Source organism: Prosopis cineraria, unplaced genomic scaffold (assembly GCF_029017545.1).
Source record: "Prosopis cineraria cultivar Desert tree isolate PC_DT_omini unplaced genomic scaffold, ASM2901754v1 PC13, whole genome shotgun sequence".
Lineage (NCBI taxonomy): Eukaryota > Viridiplantae > Streptophyta > Magnoliopsida > Fabales > Fabaceae > Prosopis > Prosopis cineraria.
In genome coordinates this window covers 29301257-29320193 of record NW_026555344.1, presented here as the reverse complement: position 1 = coordinate 29320193, position 18937 = coordinate 29301257, and the positions used below count along the sequence as shown (strand labels likewise).

Below are 18937 nucleotides of genomic sequence, written 5' to 3'. Positions count from 1 at the left end.
TCGTGTCTATATAAAATGACACCCAAGTGCACGATATTAGATCTAGAATTTTAAATTAAGTATAATCATGTAAGACATGTTGTAATATACTTCAATAATTGAGTGTGGTGATTGAAGATATGTAAGACTTACGAGGAAAATGTTGATGCATTAAGCTTTCTAGATATCAAGGTGCGCCAAGTGGGAATCTCAATTTACACCAATAATGTTGACATTATCAATATCTTAATTAAATGTGGTCTAATTTTATTTCAAGTTAATTATTTGACAGAGGATGCAGAAGCAGAATCGTGTTAGTTTAGGGACAGAACCCTAAAACACAATAAAAGCATAAGAACAAAAAGAAAGGGACGAAATTTATGACAAAAATAAAGAAAAAAATGAAATAAACAATGGGATAATGATAAAGGATAAGATCCTCTAAAGCACTTGCCTCTAGGAATCTCAACCTTTGAAGATACCATAAGAGTTGATCATGCTCTTGATTACATCTATTTTTCACACGGGATGACACTACAAAGCAGTAAGGCTCAAAAGAGTTATAAACTTTAAATGAATAATTTCATTCAACTTCTCTTCCATTTACAAGAGGGAGCATGCCTAATATATATAGGTTCATAGAGAAAACTATTTCCTAAAATTAAAACCCTAATTTCCTAATACTAAAAGGAGAAAAAAAATAATATAAAATAAAGGAGAAAATATTCAGCCACATAATTTAGGAGATGTGATCCTAAAATTATGGGATTACAAAACTTAAAAATTAAAAATAATATAATTAATCTTAATCTTTAACTAGACTTAAAATATAAAACTATGACTAGTCTTGCTCCTTAAGAAAGGAAGTTAAGTCAAATGACTACTAAAATAGGAAACAATTAAGGAGACAATCAAGGAATCATAAAGGACTCAAAATCACGTCATTCTTAACTTTTTCACTAGGGTTTCATGCCTCCTTACTTGTAAGAGGCTCCACTTGTAGTCTTCCTTGCATTGGCCTAGGGTTTGCACCACTTGTAGTCTTCTTTGCATTTGGATCTTAAGCACATTATACATGGCTAGATGCTCTCTTTTGGGCTTGAGAAGAGTGCTCCAATGCTCTCCAAGCTCTTGGACTTCTTGCACAAGACTAAACATGTAATGACCTTAAGTTAAAAAAAAAATCCTCCTAATTTATATTTAATTTAAATTAATATTATGGAAGATAGAGAGGGGTGGATTAGTGAAATTTATGCTAATAGCTTACTTAAAGGTCTAACATTTAAAATTATTTTAAAATAGATTAATTTCACTTAGTTTAAGATTTTAGAAAAAATTACCAAAATGTCCATGTCTTTTATGTTATTAGGAGAAACTTTGGGCCCTTTTTTGTAATTTTTGCAATTTCATAAAAGTCAGATTTATATTCTCTTCCGGTCAGCAAACATGCACCGCCTTATTCATTTTCCCTTCTCCTTCAGTGTTTTCGAAAACTCCAGAACCACCGAGAGTCATTTTGTTCATTCTCTACTCATCTCCTCCTCACCGTTGTCCTTTAATTCTTCCCTCACCGTTGCTGAGCTTGCTTGTTTCTTCTCCGTTGAGGATCTGCCATGAAACGGCACTGCTTCTGGTTTCCCCTGTCTCTGGTTGCTGCCGATTTTTGATCACTGTTGATGAAGTGTGCTTAGTCTTTGCATCTTATTCCTCCTTAGCTGCTGCTGTGTTCAGATCACCGTGAATCTGCCACTGTCGAGGCCGAACTCATAAATTTGTCTGCTCCTCTGTTCATCTACTGGTCTTCTCTTCATGCGACGGTGATGCCTGAATCTTTCTTCTCCTCTATTAATGTGCTGCCATGGGATCGCCTCCCATCTGTGCTTTGTGTGGATGTTCCAAGATCTTCTTCTCCCTCCTTCGCTCTGCGTCCTACTTTCTCCATTTTTGCTTGACTAGAACCTTTTCTTGTTCTGCTCTGTCGTGATCACACGTGAGTTAGGGAGGTTCAACTTCTTCTCTTCATTTCTTTACTGCCTTGGTGGTAAGTCAAGATGCATCTTTCTTCTATTTTGTGCGTGCATTTGTGTGATGTGGCTGAAAATGAGTTTTTATTGTCTTCCCTTAAATTGCAACTGTTATGCATGTTAGAAGGATAATCAAATTAAGCTTGAGTTTAAGAACATGATTTTTGACTGATATTCCAATTATTATTATTATTATTATTATTATTATTATTATTATTATTATTATTGGTTAAAGAATTGAAATTGGGTTGGCTGATTGAATTCAATATCAATTTTGTGATTGGTAGGAAATGAGATATAAGGGGACGAGGTTTGGTGTTAATCTGAGAATTAATGGATGATAAGTGTTTGATAAAATGCCTCTAGGAGAGTTTTGCTTGAATATCTTAGATTTATAAAATTTGATTAGTTATTGTGATAGATACATTTAGTTTGATTGTTATTGATCCATGAATTTAACTTGTTGGTTACAAATTGAAGAAATTTAATTATTATGAATTTGTATGTGACTTTAAATTCTTGGGGATAGAATGGTTATTAATAAAGTGTTGGATAAAATATGATAGGTTAGAAAATTTTAATTGTATGGTTGGAAACAATGTACCGAAGAGAAGATGTTATCTCAAGTAAATAGGTTGTTATGGCTAAAGTATTATTGGGATATTATCTAAGCTCTGGAATTATTGAGAATTATAAGGTTGAAGAGTGTACAAGGTATATTATCAATTTGGAAGACATACTTGGGGTGTTTGGAAACGGTTAGTCAAGAGAATTAAAGGTTATATGTTTATTCAATGGTTTAGAATGTCGTACATTAGATGCTTGGTAAAAAATCTAAGGAAAAACTTTTACGTATAAATTTTATTGCTAAAAATTTCAAAGTTATTTTTATTTTGTTTTGTTGAATGGATTCCCTTTAAAGAGATTTGTTAATTCAAAAGTAAAGTTTATTAAAATCTTATTACACTTTATAGGGTAATTGTAAGGAGGGTAGCTTGATTGGAGTTGTAAGAAATGAATTTTGAGTTTTGAAGATTCTACAGGTAAGTGGATAGCGTCTCAACTGATATTTTATTAAAATCTCTTTTATTCGAATATTACTTTTTTATGCAAATTATTTTTACGACAACAATGTGATTATGAGACATTTTGTTGATTAAATTACTTTATTTCGTGAAATTATTTTACCAGAATTGATCATTTTGGTTAATCAGTAAATAGAAGTTTGAATTCTAATTGTGGGATTTTATTTTTCTGGAAATTATTTTTATAGCATTAATGCAATTATTGAATATTTGTTGATTAACATTACTTTATTTTGATAAATTAGCTTTACCAAATTTAAAATGTTATTTGATCAATTAAATTAAGTTTGAACTTTGATTATGAGATTTTTATTCTAGCAAATATTGGAGAGATACAGAAAATGATTTATGCAAGTTTGAAGTTGAAATTTTTTTTATTCAATAAATGCAAGCACGAGCATTGGATATGAAATTTGATTCTAAAAAGTTTTAATGCTTAAAAGTATTCATGTGAGTTTGATTTTGAAAATGAGAACTGTATCTTGAAAGTGATGATTTTCTCGCATGTTTGAAAATGGTTTTAAAAAGGGACTTTGTACAGAACACTAGTTGCTAACGGCAATTCCGTTAGCCCTTGGCGCGCCATAGTACACCTAGCTAGGAGGGTGTTTATAGGAGGTGCTAGCCCCGTGCGATGGCCAACGCACGTGGAACAGAGGGATGGCTATTCGTGAGCATCGTACTCACGTTTGTTTTGTGGCTTCGGCCACGTTTGATTACTTACCCTCGTGGACTGTGTGTCCACATTTGTTTTCGTGGCATAAGTTGTGTTTGGTTAGTTACCCTCGTGGATTGTGTATCTACGTTTGTTAATTGTTCTGATAAGTCTCTATATTTATGAATCCAATCGTTTGATGATTTCATATTCTATTGGTTTTTATTTAGTAATTTATTTATAAATATTTATTTCATTTATGTGCTTTCCTGAAATCAAGTAATATTATCATTTTTTATAATAGTTCAATGATTTGAGATTTTATTTGAAATTTATAGAGCCATTTTATTATGAAGTTTATAAAATTTTTATGAAAATTTTGTCTATTTAACTTACATAACTATTTCAAACTTTTTACTTTATTTATGTTCTATTATTTATTGTTGGGACGTTATTCATTGGAAAAGATATTTTGGTTTCAGATGGTATAGTTGAATTCGTGACTCGAGATATCCACTGAGGAGTGTTATTGCTGAATTGAAGCTGAAGAATTATTTTTGTCAAATCCTAAATTGATGAAAAATTTGAACTTCATACCTACGTTGGTGTCTGGCCTTAGATGCTCCACGTAGACTACAGGTAGGATCCTTACATTTCTTTTAAAATTAAATATTTAATTTAATATTGTAATAATTTCTAACTACTCTATTAGGTGTTTAACATATTGATTTCAGAGTTTCTCTAATCATGGCTTAAGGGATATGAGTTTTGTGCTTATATCCCGTGCCGGTCACACCTAATTTTTGGGGTGTGACAAAACAAGACTTGCTTTATGACTTTAGTTCAGGCTCTCATCATTGGATCTCCAATATGTTGTAAAGGGTCTTTAGGTATGTTGGATTAGAAGTGTTGGGCTCCTTGCTCCTTGCCTTAGGCTCCTTTCATGCTACTATGCTTATGATTACCATCCTCAAGTTTCATAGCCATTAATACCATGTCATCCGTGCCTTGGGGTCTATTGTTATTACTCCCTTCTATCCTTTTTTATTAGATATTCTAAAAGATTCCTTCCTCCTAGGTAAAATATGTGACACTTTTAATTATTTCACAAGAATTATGAGAAATGACAAGACAAATATAGACCTAGTGCACTACGTCATCCATAGTCCATCCAGTAGGGTTGTACCAATTCAATCAAATAAAATTTTAAGCGTCATTATTTTTAATGATTTTTATTTTTGTAATAGAATATATATTTAATTTCTTTCAATTTCTCTCTACCATTATTAATGTCATAATCAATTTATATTTAATGCAATTTAAATGTCATGTTTTTACTGGATGGACTATGGATAATGTGGTGCACCGGATTTATCTAAGAATTTCTCGGAGGACATAATTTGTTGTCTCATTAAGATGGTAAAAAATTATCATTACTTTTTAGGATTACCCTTTAATTAAAATCCATATATCTTAATGAGAAGTTTTTAGATGGACCCAATATGTCATGTCATCCATGGCTCATCTAATAAAAACATGACACTCAAATGGTACTAAATATAGATTGATTTTAATATTAATGATAGTAGAGGGAGAAAGTGTAAGAAATTAAATAAACATTCTATTATAAAAATAAAATTATTAAAAATAATGACACATAAGATTTTATTTGATTCTATTTGTACAATTTTATTAGATGAACCATGGATGATTTGGTGCACTGGGCCCATCTAATTAAAACTTTCTCCTATCTTGATTGTCTTTAATTTCTTTCTTAAGGACATTAGTGAAAAAGAAGAATTTACTGTTATTTACTTTCTACGAAGTGTTTTACATTTTTGATCAATACTAGCTAATGGAAACTCTAAGAGAGAATATGGAGGAAACTCTTTCATTATACAACAACAATGACTACAAAACAACACATCATTTTCTTCACTTGATGAATTATGAATCTAATCAACCCTTAACTTGGGTGATGAACAAACCCCAAATGATGGGGGACTAATCATGCAGTGAGGACCATGCTAACATCCCTCCTTTCTAATTGAAAGTTGTGCCCTTTATATACACATTAGGGTTATTAACTATCAAGTGATTAGCACTTAATCATTTCTAATGTTCCAACAGTTATGTACTAACTACCTAATAGAAATTTGATAAAAAAATAGATATAAATTAAAACCAAGAAGATTGTTTTGCACATACCTTGTAGGATGTAATTTAAAGAGAATTTTTATACCTTATAAAAGGGTATTCATGAAAAAGGATAGGATTGCCGGATAATCCCAATCTGTTTCCTGTCCCCAAAAAAGAATGGGACATCATTTTTATCTAGTGCCCCATCCTGTCCTAAAAATTGTCTTGTCCTGTTGGAGATTTGAACAAGATGGACCAAAAAAAAAAAAAACTAATGAAGGCTGATGCGTCAAGCTTTCTAGATATCAAGGTAACAAGGTGATGGTGCACCACGTAGGAACTCAACTTGCACCAATAATGATGATATTAATAATATCTTAATTAAAGGTGGTCCAATTTTATATATTTCACCTTAATTTTTAATTATTAAAATATTAAATAAAATTTAAAATATCAAGCCAAATATTTCATATTAATTATTGGAGTAAAATACTCTCACCACCCTTCTATTTTACATTAATTACACAAACCTTCCCTCTATTTTGAAAACATACAATTTGGTCCAATACGTTAACTTTGTTATGAATATTTTAAAAAGATTCTAAAAACTTATTTTTAAATTAAAATTTCTAGTAAAAAAATTATTTACTAATTTACCCCTTACCTTAAGAAATCCTAAATTGTATTAGTTTGATAGTTACATAATTTCATTGTAAAAAACATGTTTACAAATTTTAAATTTTAAATTTGAATTATTTATATAATCTCTCAAACTCATATCATTTTACATTATGTGATAAACAAAAATATGTGTTGGAAATATGTTTTTAGCAATTTAAAATAAATAAATAAATAAGTTTCAATAATCTTGATAAAAATTAAAATTTTATAATATGATAAATATTTCAAAATGTATTTATTATATATTTATTTGTATACAAAAATACATTTTTTGGCAAATCTATTCTTATGTTAAAGAGAAATTTTGGTTAAATTAAAAATTTAAAAGTTAAACTTGATGATTAACTAATGTTGGATAAGTGAAAATTAAGTCTCAAATATATAAGGGAGGTTTATGTAATATATATTTTAATTTTAAGGGAGTTGATATGAGTTTTTAAAATAGAGGGGAGGTTTGTATAATTAAAGCATAATAGAAAGGTGGTTACGGATAACTTTTTTAAAAAGAATCGCAAGTATCACGTTGCTTTATAGAAAAAGATTCCCCAAGACTGATAAGATCGTGATGTGGCTTAAGTTAGTGTAGTGATCAATTGATGAGGTTCTGAGATCACTCGCTAAGATTAATTACTATTTTTTAGATACAAAAAGATCTTCTTGTATGATCACATGGCCTCCGAAACTGTTCAAAAAGGAGAAAAAAGAAAAAGGCCTCCCACGAAGGTTCAAGGAGGCCATGTGATCATACTTAAAAGCTATAAATAATTTTTTAAACTTTAAATTTTCAATGAGGAGGAGTTAATTTTTCTAATTAACTTTCTGAACTTTCACCAATGTAAAAATTCTTAACTAAACCGGTTAAAATTAGTCATTTAAACCGGTTGTAAAATTAGTTTAAATAAGTGATGGATATACAATCAATTTAAAAAAAGAACATTCTAAGATAATAGTTAAATAAAAAAATTTAAATTTTTTTTACATTTTAAAAATACACTTCTAAATTGGTTATGACATCATAACCAGTTTAGATATCATCAATATCTAAACCAATTATGATCACAACTTGTTTATATCTAAACCAGTTGTGGTCATAACCGATTTAGCAACATTGTTTTATTAAACAAAACATTTGGCTTTTTCACTTAACCCAACCATGATAGGATGCAAACTTGTAAATTAAAAGCAATATATACATCCAACCATCAGAATATTAAGACACACACATTGAAACACTACGATAGAAATAGCACAAATCACATAACATCAAAAATAGCTATTGATGCAAGACAACTGAACAATAGCTCACAATAATTTGAAATTCCACAGTGTGTTATCTAATAGAGAACAAGACTAATCAAAATAGCCTCATAATTGAAAAATTCAATTCACAAATTCAAATCAAAGTATGAAAAATGTAAATGACTTAATTGTTTAAATAGACTTTTAAAAATATAAATGATGCAATCTTAGTTTATCTAGGATTTCAAATGGATATATTATATCCTTATTTAAACTAAAACAAAATAAACTAATTTTCCTAAACTTCAATTTAAAATAAAAAGAAGATGAATTGATTTTCTAAATTTAAGAAGAAAATAATAACTAAACTAATTGAATTTATGAGCCTAAGTGTCTTGGGTTAGGTCCAATATGCTAAGAATCTTTGATCTTCTATAACTTTATTTGCCTTTAAGACTTCTTGATCATTTAGAATATCTCTAATTAATGAATTTAAGGCTTCTTTCATCCTCTTCACTTTGGATTTAGTCATTAATCCTTCAATTCCTTGTAATGGATCAAAGGTACTAAATGTTGAATTTTAACTCATCCATTGATTCCTATCATTCCCTCCCTCCTGAAGGATACGTCCTAGAATCACATGCATTAAATAAAGAAATGTCTACAACATTGAATGTAGCTGACATATTCTCATAAGAGCTAGGGATGTCTATCTTGTAGGTATTGTCATAATTCATTCTAGCACTTGAAAAGATCCATCACCTTTTGGATGCAACTTTGTCTTCCTCATATTTGGAAATCTTCCAAGCCTGAGATGTATCCAAATCCAATCTCCAAGTTCGAAGATAACTTTCCTACACCCTTTGTTAGCTTGCTTTGAATATTGGTCATTTTTCCCTTTCAATTGAAGCCTTCACCTCAAAAAGAGAATAAGACATAGAATATGCATTTGGGCTTAAAGTAAGATTATGACCCAATTTGTCACCTCTAAGTGTATACTTGTGTATTGGGCCTTTAATATGGTGATTTGGACTCCCAACATATATTATAACCTCTTGATTATGAATATCTTTACTTGGGCTTTCCTATGCTTGAATGACATGACTTCGGGTAACTAGGTGACCTGGGATACCACTTAGGACTTTGCTGCCACATATACTGTCATTTAAGACTTGATTGCCAAATAAGTTGCATCTTGGATGTCAACTGTCTTCACATAGGATCACATCTATCAAGTGGATAAATTCACACTGTAGTGTTATGCTACATCAAATTTTGCCGCATAAGAACTATCATTGGTAAGCATAATAAATCTCAAAAGACGTTCGTCCTTTTCAGACGATAGGCACTACAGAATATATAGATGCTCTCAAGTTTCTACGTTATATAAGATATCAAGTTAGTAAAATTTCAGTTAGGTATTCGTATAGAATTTGTACCTAGGTCAGAGGCTATAAGAAACCAATAACAGCGGATCTGCTCGATATTGGCATTATTCAAAGCAAAAAAAGTAAAAAGGATAATGGGAATTTTTTAGAGAGAATTTCGTGAGACCCCCAAGGAACATAATTTCTTTGTAGGCACAATAGATTTTAATATTTCTCTGTAGGTTCAAAGATCTTAAGTGCAATTATTTTTGAAGGCAAAAAGATCGAACTACTCTTAATGAGTGAGAATAAATGTTTCGTTTAAATCAAGATCCAACACTTGGCCCTCCAAAACTTCATTGATCATAGAGCAGATAGATGTGCTCCTTCCGTTTCTATTTATAACAGAAAAAAATTATATCACACATTTAAGAAAGTTGGTTAACTATAATAATTATGTTTGAAAATAAAAAAAGTGGACTAAAATGCCCTGTGTTAATCAACATGACCATATATTAATTGTTTTTTGTTAATGTAAATTATGAGAAGTGATTTAAAAAATGTGTAATAAATGCTTCTTGGAGTGGGTGATTTTTGCTTATAAAAAAATACAAGTTAAAAGTGATATTTTTTTGACAATAAAAAACAGAGTACTTATTGTTTCCCAATGATACTAGGAGAAAGCAGCATGGAACACATCAATGCTTGGGGCCATAAGAGGTTTCATATAAAAAAGAACACGACAGACTTCATTGAATATAATGCAAGTCCCCAGACTACTCATAGAATTATTGGGCATAGTCAGGAAGGCTCACCTCCCAACATACGGAGGAACAATATCAGTTTCCCGTGAATAAAGATTCTTAAAAAAAATCCAATGCCCAAGTACTCAAACTCTTCACTAAAACACCATTATTCACTATCCTCACCTTTAAGCGTCAGCACCCTTTTCCTTCTAGATTTCCTCATAACCTTTCACTGATAATAGGCTGCATTGTGATCCCCAAAGTTTAACGTATCGCATCTCGCTTGCTGTGCCCATAAACTATTCTTCTGTTCCTAAATCATTTCAAACTCCTTTAATTAGTACTACCTCAAGTCTCGGAAGGTAATTAGAATGTAATATTCATAATTCATTATGTAATTATAACCTTATATAAGTAGGCATAATTAATTTCATGGAGGCTTGATATATCAAATGTTAAACAAGAAATTTGACTTATAAATTATGAATTTTTACTTGTACATTATCAAGTTGCATTTGTAAATAAAAACCAAATTAAGAGGGATAGCATTGTCTTTAAATTATATTTAGGTTTCAAGGAACTTTGCTGAAGCTTCTAAATTTCGTGGAACATATTTTATTATTTGTAAATACGTATGTTATACAACATCAAGGAACTTTGCTGTAATTTCTGAATAAATTTGCTCACTGGCTGAAAAAAAAAATCTTGTGCCAAAAAAATATTAACCAAATTTTTGAAAATTTGAGAGAGTGGGTGATTTACATTGATACATAATAAGTTTATTATTGACAATTTGAAAATTTACTAAGGGTTTATAATTGATATAACAACGTTATATCATTGATAAATATAATAAATTGATTATAATATAATGTATAATAAATGTTGGATTGTTTGCTTAGTTTGATCGACCTATAATATGAGCTATATCTAGAAAAGCCCCTACTTTTTGCTAGTTTTTTTCCTCAAAATATTTGACTAGTCCTTCTTTCTAATTTTCTCTAAGAAAACAAATTAAAAACAAAATAGTAGAACATCACGTGACAGACAATTTTTACTATGCCACATGATGGTCTCGCACTTATGGGCAGTAATGGAAGTACATGATTTTTAAAATAAAATCGCATTTAATAAAAAAAAAATACTTTGCGTATTGTAGCCCCATGATTTGAAAGAAACAGAAAAGTCAGAACTCCACAAATCACATGACGCTCCGATATTGATAATTAAGCAACAATTTTGATGCTTTCGTCTGAAACATTATATATAACCCATGGATATCTCCATGAATCTAATTTCTTACCTCCTTAACAATAATAGAACCATGTCCGAAGAACAATCTAAAGCCTCTGGTCTTGCAGACGTTATTCCCAAGTTCTGGGATGAAGACGATGAAGCTCTATCCCAAGAGTGTCGAGATCTCATTGCAACCCTACCCACTGAACCATATTGGAAGCTCTATCGGCTCTACTAATTTCAAGGCTTTTGGCACAACAAAAGGGTCATACAAGGAGTCCTCAACTTGCAGAAACACTTTCAGGCCCATGACTCCGACGTCATCCTCGTCACTGTGCCAAAATCTGGCACCACCTTGCTCAAAGCCCTCACTTACTCTATCCTTCATCGCAAGACCCATTATCCGAACCCGAATCTAAACCCGACCCACTCTCTTCTCACTACCAACCCTCATGATCTTGTGCCCTTCTTGGTGCTCCGTCTCTACATCGAGAACAACCTGGATCGGAGCTCGTTCTCGTCGCTGAGGCTTTTTGCAGCCCATCTGCCATACTTCCCATTGCCGGAGTCCGTAAAGCCATCGAGATGTAAGATAGTGTACTTGTGTAGAAACCCTAAGGACGTACTTGTCTCGTACTGGCACTTTACAAGTTCGTTCATCAAAACAGAAAGCCAAGCAGCGAGCAACGTGGTTGATGAGGATTTTTTTGAGAAGTTTTGCCAGGGAAAGAACCCTTTCGGGCCGTTTTGGGATCACATATTGGGTTACTACAAGGAGAGTTTGAAGAGACCAGAGAAGGTAATGTTTTTGAGGTTTGAGGATCTAAAGGGTGAGCCGGTTAGGGTTTTGAAGGAGCTAGCTGAGTTTATAGGGTACGGTTTTTCTAAAGAAGAAGAAAATGATGATGTTGTGGGTGACATATTGAGGCTATGTAGTTTTGAAAATTTGAGCAATTTGGATGTGAATAAAAGTGGAAAAGTGTCCTTCGGGGTGGAAAGTAAGAGTTTTTTCAGACGTGGAGAAATTGGAGATTCCAAGAATTTTCTCACACCTGACATGATCAAACGACTTGATGATATTACTGAAGAGAAGTTGGGAATACATGGCTTGAAGTTTTAAATCCATGAATTAGATTCTTTAGAACATCTGGTATACAAAGAACAACAGGTTTGAGTAACAATTTCTGTGTGTTTTATTATTACATTGAATTTAAATATTAAATATTTTTAAATCAAATTAGAAATTAATTAAGTGTAAGCAAGGTACCTTAATTTATATACTTCCTTTCCTCATCACAAGTCTCTTCTGAAACCAGGTTTATGGTGAATTTTATTCTTAAATTCGTTGATCAAGTATAACGAGAACTTCGAAAAGTCTCTTTTGATAATTGAAGTATTAGCTAAATTTATATGTTAATCTTTTCTTCACCAGGTGTTAGAAGTAAAGACGTAGAAGAAGCAGCTGACAATATAATTAAACTTGTAATCTCCTTAGAGATAGAGTGTTTCTCATGATGTATAGCTTTGAGCGTCGATCAAAATTTAAAAGATTTAGAACACTCCTATGGATGGGGCTGTTCAAACGTTGGGTGTGTGTTTGAAGCTTTTTAACTAGGAAAAAAAATTAGTTTGATTTGCTGTTGTCATATGTAAATAAGTATATATATATATATATATATGATGCCTAGAAAAATCATACCAATAATTTTCTCTTTTATACAAATTACTGATATTGTTGGATTTCTAATACTTGTCACTCTTGTTACTTTCCACGTTCTTTTTTTGTTGTCATCAATATGCTGTCAGATTTTTTTTTTCCTGGGTTAAAGACTTAATTTATCTTTAATTTTTTTTTTAGAAGCGCGGCACCTATAGTGAAGGGTGGAGGAATTTTCTAAATAATTTTTTTAAGGAACAATATTGTTTCTTTATTAAATATTTTATCTAAAATTACCCAAAAAATTACATAAAAATACCTTATAAAAAAATTAATACTGACTGAGTTCCTAAAATTACAAATAAATACTAATAGAATAATATTATTTCTTATTCATATAAAATATAGAAATATTATTTTAACTAATTACTTTGACCCACCATCGGGTGATTATTGAATCACTAATGCTGAAAATATTGGTAAGTAATTAAAAATTATTATATTTGTTTTAATAAAACTTTGTTGAAATATTTAAATATTTGATAATTTAAATATTATTATTTATAAATATTAGTTAAAAATTTATAAAGCATCTTTTAAATAGTAACGGCTCAACTAATTTTTCAAAAATTTATAGGTGATTTAGTTTGCAAATTAAAATAGTATAATAAATTATAAGTCTTCTTTTAAATTTAACAAGTCATCCGTCATAAATTGTGTGCAAAAATTTGTAAATAATAATAAGATTAATTATAAAAAATTAAAGTATTAATGTTTTAGTGAGATATTATTTAAAAATTAATATTTTTACTTACTTATTCATATTTTTGCTAGTAATGGTGATATGATAATCACCTCATAGCGGGTCAAAATAATATTTTGGTCTTTTATATAGGTAAGAAATAACATTAATTTATTAAAATTATTTCTAATTTTAGAGACTTAATCAGTATTAATTTTCTTATAAAGATCCTTTTATGTAGTTTTCTATGTCCTTTTCTTTTGTTATCTAGGTTATTTTCTATAATATTTTGAGTCAACTAACAGTTAAATTTTTATAAGTCCTTTTATGTAGACTTTAAGACATAAATCAAATTAATGGATATTTTTATTTACCAATATTGCTCTTTGAAAAATTATTTAGGGGGATATTGCCCCACTCTTTATTATAGAATATCTAGTGCTTCTTAAAAAAATATTTATTGGTAAATATTAGGTTTTTAAAATTTTTAAAAGTGCTGTTAGAGATTTGATTATCTAAGAAATTTTTATGTCAAGGCCATGTTAACCAATTATGCAGCTTGGAAGCTATATTGGTGACATTGATGTGACCTAGCACCAACTAATAAACAAAGACTCCATAGGATGACTAGAAGTTAAATACACTACTATCGATCCGACCAATTCTGATCAAAAGCAAAATTCAGACTATCCAAAATACATTGGGTAATCAATTTATAAAAATTATAAAAAAATTAATATTAAATTAGATTATCCAGATTAAATCTGTACTATCCAAATTAATATTAAGATAGATTTATTAAATTTTTAAATTTTTTTAGAATAAATATAAAATATAAAAATAAAAATAAAACCTAAAAATCTGGACCGGATGAATGAAGCCAAACACTTACAAATTCACACCACTTGCCAGAAAGAAAATCTGAATGAAAAATCTTTGTGATAGTATTTTAAGAAAACGGTGGAGTTTTTGAAACGAATATAATATTTGAAAATCATGTGTGAAGCCTTTCAAAATATAAATTATTCTAGGAAAGTTTTTTTTCATTCATTGTTAGAAAAATATAATTTTGATATCCTTACAAATTTTCTTGGTTTTTTATTACGCACAAGTGTGTTTTTATTAAAGACGATCTTATACAATATTCATGTTTGCATTGATAATTTTCATTGGCTCTCTCGACTTCCTTCCCTCACATGTCTTGATCTCAGTGGCATTCACCTTCCTATTGAAACAAATTGGGTTCAGTCATTGGCTTTGTTACCTCTGAAGAGCTTATATATATTTTGAATAATTGTAATTTGAAAAGCTCTATTCTATCTCTGGAATATGCCAATTTTAGCTCACTTTCACGTCTAGATTTTCAGGCTATCAAAATATATGTATATATATATATATAAGAATCTAATTTTACCTTCATTAATTGTAATGATGTATAAAGAATAAATTACAAAATCTTATTTTACAATCACCACAGTATTTTTTTTTCTTTAGGTAATAGTGTTGATTGTCACAGTACTAAAAGTATTGCCTAGTATGTAAGTATAAGTAACTATTTTTGTATGTTGTTGCTATTGATAATTACGTTAAGCATCCTGTTAGAATGGTTTTTGGCTGTTGCCATGGATAAAAAAACATGTTGTAGTGAATTTACTGAGATCACTATTAATTAAGAGTAGGGACAAAATGAGAGATCATTATATATTCTAACGTCATATCTTATAATTGGGAGCACAAAAAAATCTAAAAAACACGAGCGGGTAAAAAACAAACAAACAAACATACAAACAATTGTATCTGAGAGGTTGAAAAAGGCCTCTAATCAAAACCCAGCTTCCCTCATTGGTTCCGGCCTTTTGACTAAATTGCACCTTGTGGTCCCCATTCCATTTAGTTTTGCATTTGTTTTTTGAATTTTAAGGGCAGAGGGTCTTTGGTAATTTTGCATTTGTTGAAAATGTACCCCTTATCTTGCCACATTATATTGTTTTATTCCTCAAATAAAAAATTATATTAATATATTCATCTTGAGAATTTAAATATTTTCTAAGCCTTAAAAAAAAACAGAGAGAGACTAGATATTTTTCAAATTGGCCAGCAATCTGGCTTGCAATTTTTTATATGTTCTTGTGCCGTGCTCGCGCAAATTATGAAAGTCACAAAATATTTTGATATATTTTTATCAATAAGTATAGTGTTAGGTGTTATAATCAATTAGGATAAGTTGGGGTGGTTAGGGTTGTGAGATATACATTGGATGAGTGAGCTAGCGATGCATGTGTATGCCCCTTCCCTGTAGCTAGAAATAGCATTTAAAAAAAAAAAAAAGTTGCACCTACTTCAGTGATCTTCCCATCTTATTAATTATATATTTCAACCTATTTGGAACAATTAAAATAATCTCGTAGGAAGCTATTTGTTTTAAAAATATGATTCCTCTTTTTAGTTTTTCATTAGACAATTTTTTCAAATGCTTTAATAAATATTTCATATAATATCTTATTATAACAAGATAAAAAAAATTAAGGAAAATGATAAATAAGGATCTCAAAAAATATTAATGTCAAGTTAGAATCTCTTTGCAATTAAAGTTTGAGAAATTTTTCGGTAAATTGGGTGTGCTATGTCATCTATATTCTGTCCAATTAGAATGTCCCAAGTCATCTAAATAAAATTTTATGTCATATTATTTTAATTGGTTTTATTCTCATAGAAAAATACGTATTTAATTTTTTTCCTTTTTTTAATACTCACTCTTCTATATTTCAATACTAAAATCTTTAAATAATCTTTATTTGATGTTAATTTTTTTAAAGTCCTTACTTGTCATTCTCCCATTCCGTCTGAGTATCATATATGGGGGACTAAATATATTAAATAATAAATAAGATCATTCACTAATTGAATCCTCTCCTGCATTATCTTTTCTTTCCTTTTTCTTCTTCTCATCAAATTCTCATCTTGGATTAAAAATTCAAAGGTTGAGATTTAATAATTTATAAAATTATTATAACAACATTAATAAAAAATAAATAGATATAAATTGTTAAAATTTGATTTTGAAAGTTCACAACTATAAATTAATTGTAGACTATTTTTAAAATAAAAAATAAAATTGATTAAATCTCAATTATCGAATATTTAATCCAAGGGTGAGGATGGGATGAGGAGAAGAAAAGATGGAAAATGAGAGGATAAAGATCCAACTTAGCTTCGCTTTCCCCGTTCTTTTTCTTTAAAAAAAAACGGGGGAAATTAGAGAAAAGCACCATCCATCAGGTCCAAAAAATTGAAAAAAAAAGTCTCATCAAAACATTTCATCTGTCCTTTTTTTTTTGGTGTCAATATTTCCAGAAGCGAAAAGATAAAAATTCCTTTTAAATAACTTAATGATCATGTGTTGGAATTTTCATTAAAAAGTGTAGCATTTTATTTTGATAATTGTCATGTTTGGTTAAGTTTTAAAATTAAATGACAAGTTTTCAGGAAAAAAAAAAGTAATTAACGTGACAGCTTGATGCACCTAGCATTGTGTTTTCAAGAAAAATAATGTATCACTTTATTCTGAAATGTTAATTTTAAAAAGCGGATAACAAATTTTCAGGAAAAAATAATTAATTAACCCAAGAAGTTGATGCGCTTAACTTTGGTTTCTCTAGAAAAATATATCATTCTATTTTGAAAATTTTAGATGCTTGGTTAATTTTCAGAAAAGGATGACGACTTTTCAGAAAAAATTTCAATAATATTCGAGGGTCTCCAAACACTCTTCAATAGTCTGCATTATTCTTTTGTTGTCTTCAAAATTAATCTTCCACAATCTGCATGTACGTATCTGCAACTGCAACTTTCTTACGTGAACTTGCAAGTATCTGCAAAAGTCTTTCATCTTTGGTCCTCCTAGAGACTGTTCATTATTCTTCAATTGTTAGTAATAATCTTCCATTGACCTGAAAAATCTTCTATGATCTACATGTATTTGTAACTTTCTTCTACAAATTTGCAACTAATTGCAAAAGTCTTCCCTGTTAGAACATTTATAAATATTATGGATTTGCATTAGTTAATTAAACCCAAACAAATTGGTCTTTATGATCTTGTGTGGACCTTGATAGGTAGACCACACAAGTGAGCCCAATGGGCAGAGGCCTAACCTACAACTCTATAGTTGTTGGTTATTTCCTATCTCTTAACTGATTGAGTCAGAGATCATGAAATATAATTAATTCATTTATTTATTATTAAGGAGGTTATTTGATGTGATCCATATAATACGATCAGTCAATAACTAATATGATACGATAATTTTCACTTACTCTGTTATCTTTGAACTCTCTGCAAAATTATGAGATCCAATGGATTGTATATCTGTTTATACTCGAGATAATCAAGGTAACTTAATTGATCATAAATTCTTCAGGTATGTATATATTACTTTGCTTAAATTTTATTTGATTTATATAAATTGAGATATTATATTTAACACGTGGTATCAGAGTCTTGGTCATGAGTATTAATTTATATATCTCAATTCATTATCTTACATGTACATTGATAAATTAATAAAAATTCCTTTCAAAGCATGTTAATGTGCCCATATGTTTATGATTCTCCTTCTAATCCTTGTTATTCTTCAGTAAATATGAGATTTTGTTCAAAATTTATTATTGGTGGTCATGTTACTGTGCGACTCTCTCCCTTTTCGGATTTAAAAAAAAAAAAAACTTGAGAATAGGAGATGTGGCTTGCACCAACATAAATTCTAAAGCAAGAGCATGGTAAGGTCTCAAACCATCATCCTTAACGTTCCACTGTGTCGAAGAAATGACTGCAGCACACGTCTATAATTTTGTGCCCATGGGTGAGATAACAGCATCCTCTTCGCCGCTGCACCTTGGTCACCAACATCATCTCTGCTACCTTTGGTTCACTTCATTAGCAAAGGTGTTGTCGTTTGGTGTCTGCCATGTTCGTCGGTAAAAAACGGATGTTGGGCTGACATTAAGTAAAACTATAATCAGATTTGAGCCCACTTCTATTAGTTTAACTTAAGGTTGACTGGGTCGAGGATATAATCTAGTTCAAGTATTAAAAAAACTATAAATTACGTTTTAAACCCAAACCAAAATTACCTCCTTGGCCCATAATTTATGGGATTTACGCCATAAGACCAGACAATTTCTACAAAATATATTTTAGTCCCTTAACTTCTAGAATTGCATTTTGACCCAAATCTCTTCCAAAATTATCCTGGACACATTTCAAAATTCCAAGTAAGTCCCAAATTTGCTCTCTAATTTTCAAAGGACCCTAAGGACTTTTAAAATTATTTTGTTTTGTCCTAAAGTTATAAAGCTTGTAATTTTGTGAATTATTGGTGACGCTTA

The 18937-nt window shown here is 30.1% G+C and overlaps 1 protein-coding gene and 1 long non-coding RNA gene across 4 annotated transcripts; both read left to right on the top strand.

Annotated features, from left to right (window-relative positions):
- Nucleotides 1-1449: 1449 nt before the first annotated feature.
- LOC129290627 (uncharacterized) lies at nt 1450-11225 on the top strand. 3 transcript variants are annotated; one of them, XR_008588467.1, is made up of 3 exons: nt 1450-2020; nt 4226-4382; nt 9847-11225. It is a non-coding gene; the product is annotated as an uncharacterized LOC129290627 (long non-coding RNA). The 3 variants fall into 3 exon arrangements; XR_008588468.1 differs by lacking the exon at nt 9847-11225 and adding an exon at nt 8523-9810; XR_008588466.1 differs by lacking the exon at nt 9847-11225 and having other exon boundaries at nt 4226-4682.
- Nucleotides 11226-11389: 164 nt separating this feature from the next.
- On the top strand, nt 11390-12403 carry LOC129289993 (cytosolic sulfotransferase 5-like; the record flags this gene model as incomplete). Its single annotated transcript, XM_054926722.1, has 1 exon — nt 11390-12403. A coding segment is annotated over one exon (882 nt), but the record flags the coding sequence as incomplete, so codon positions are not given.
- Between the last annotated feature and the right edge of the window lie 6534 nt (nt 12404-18937).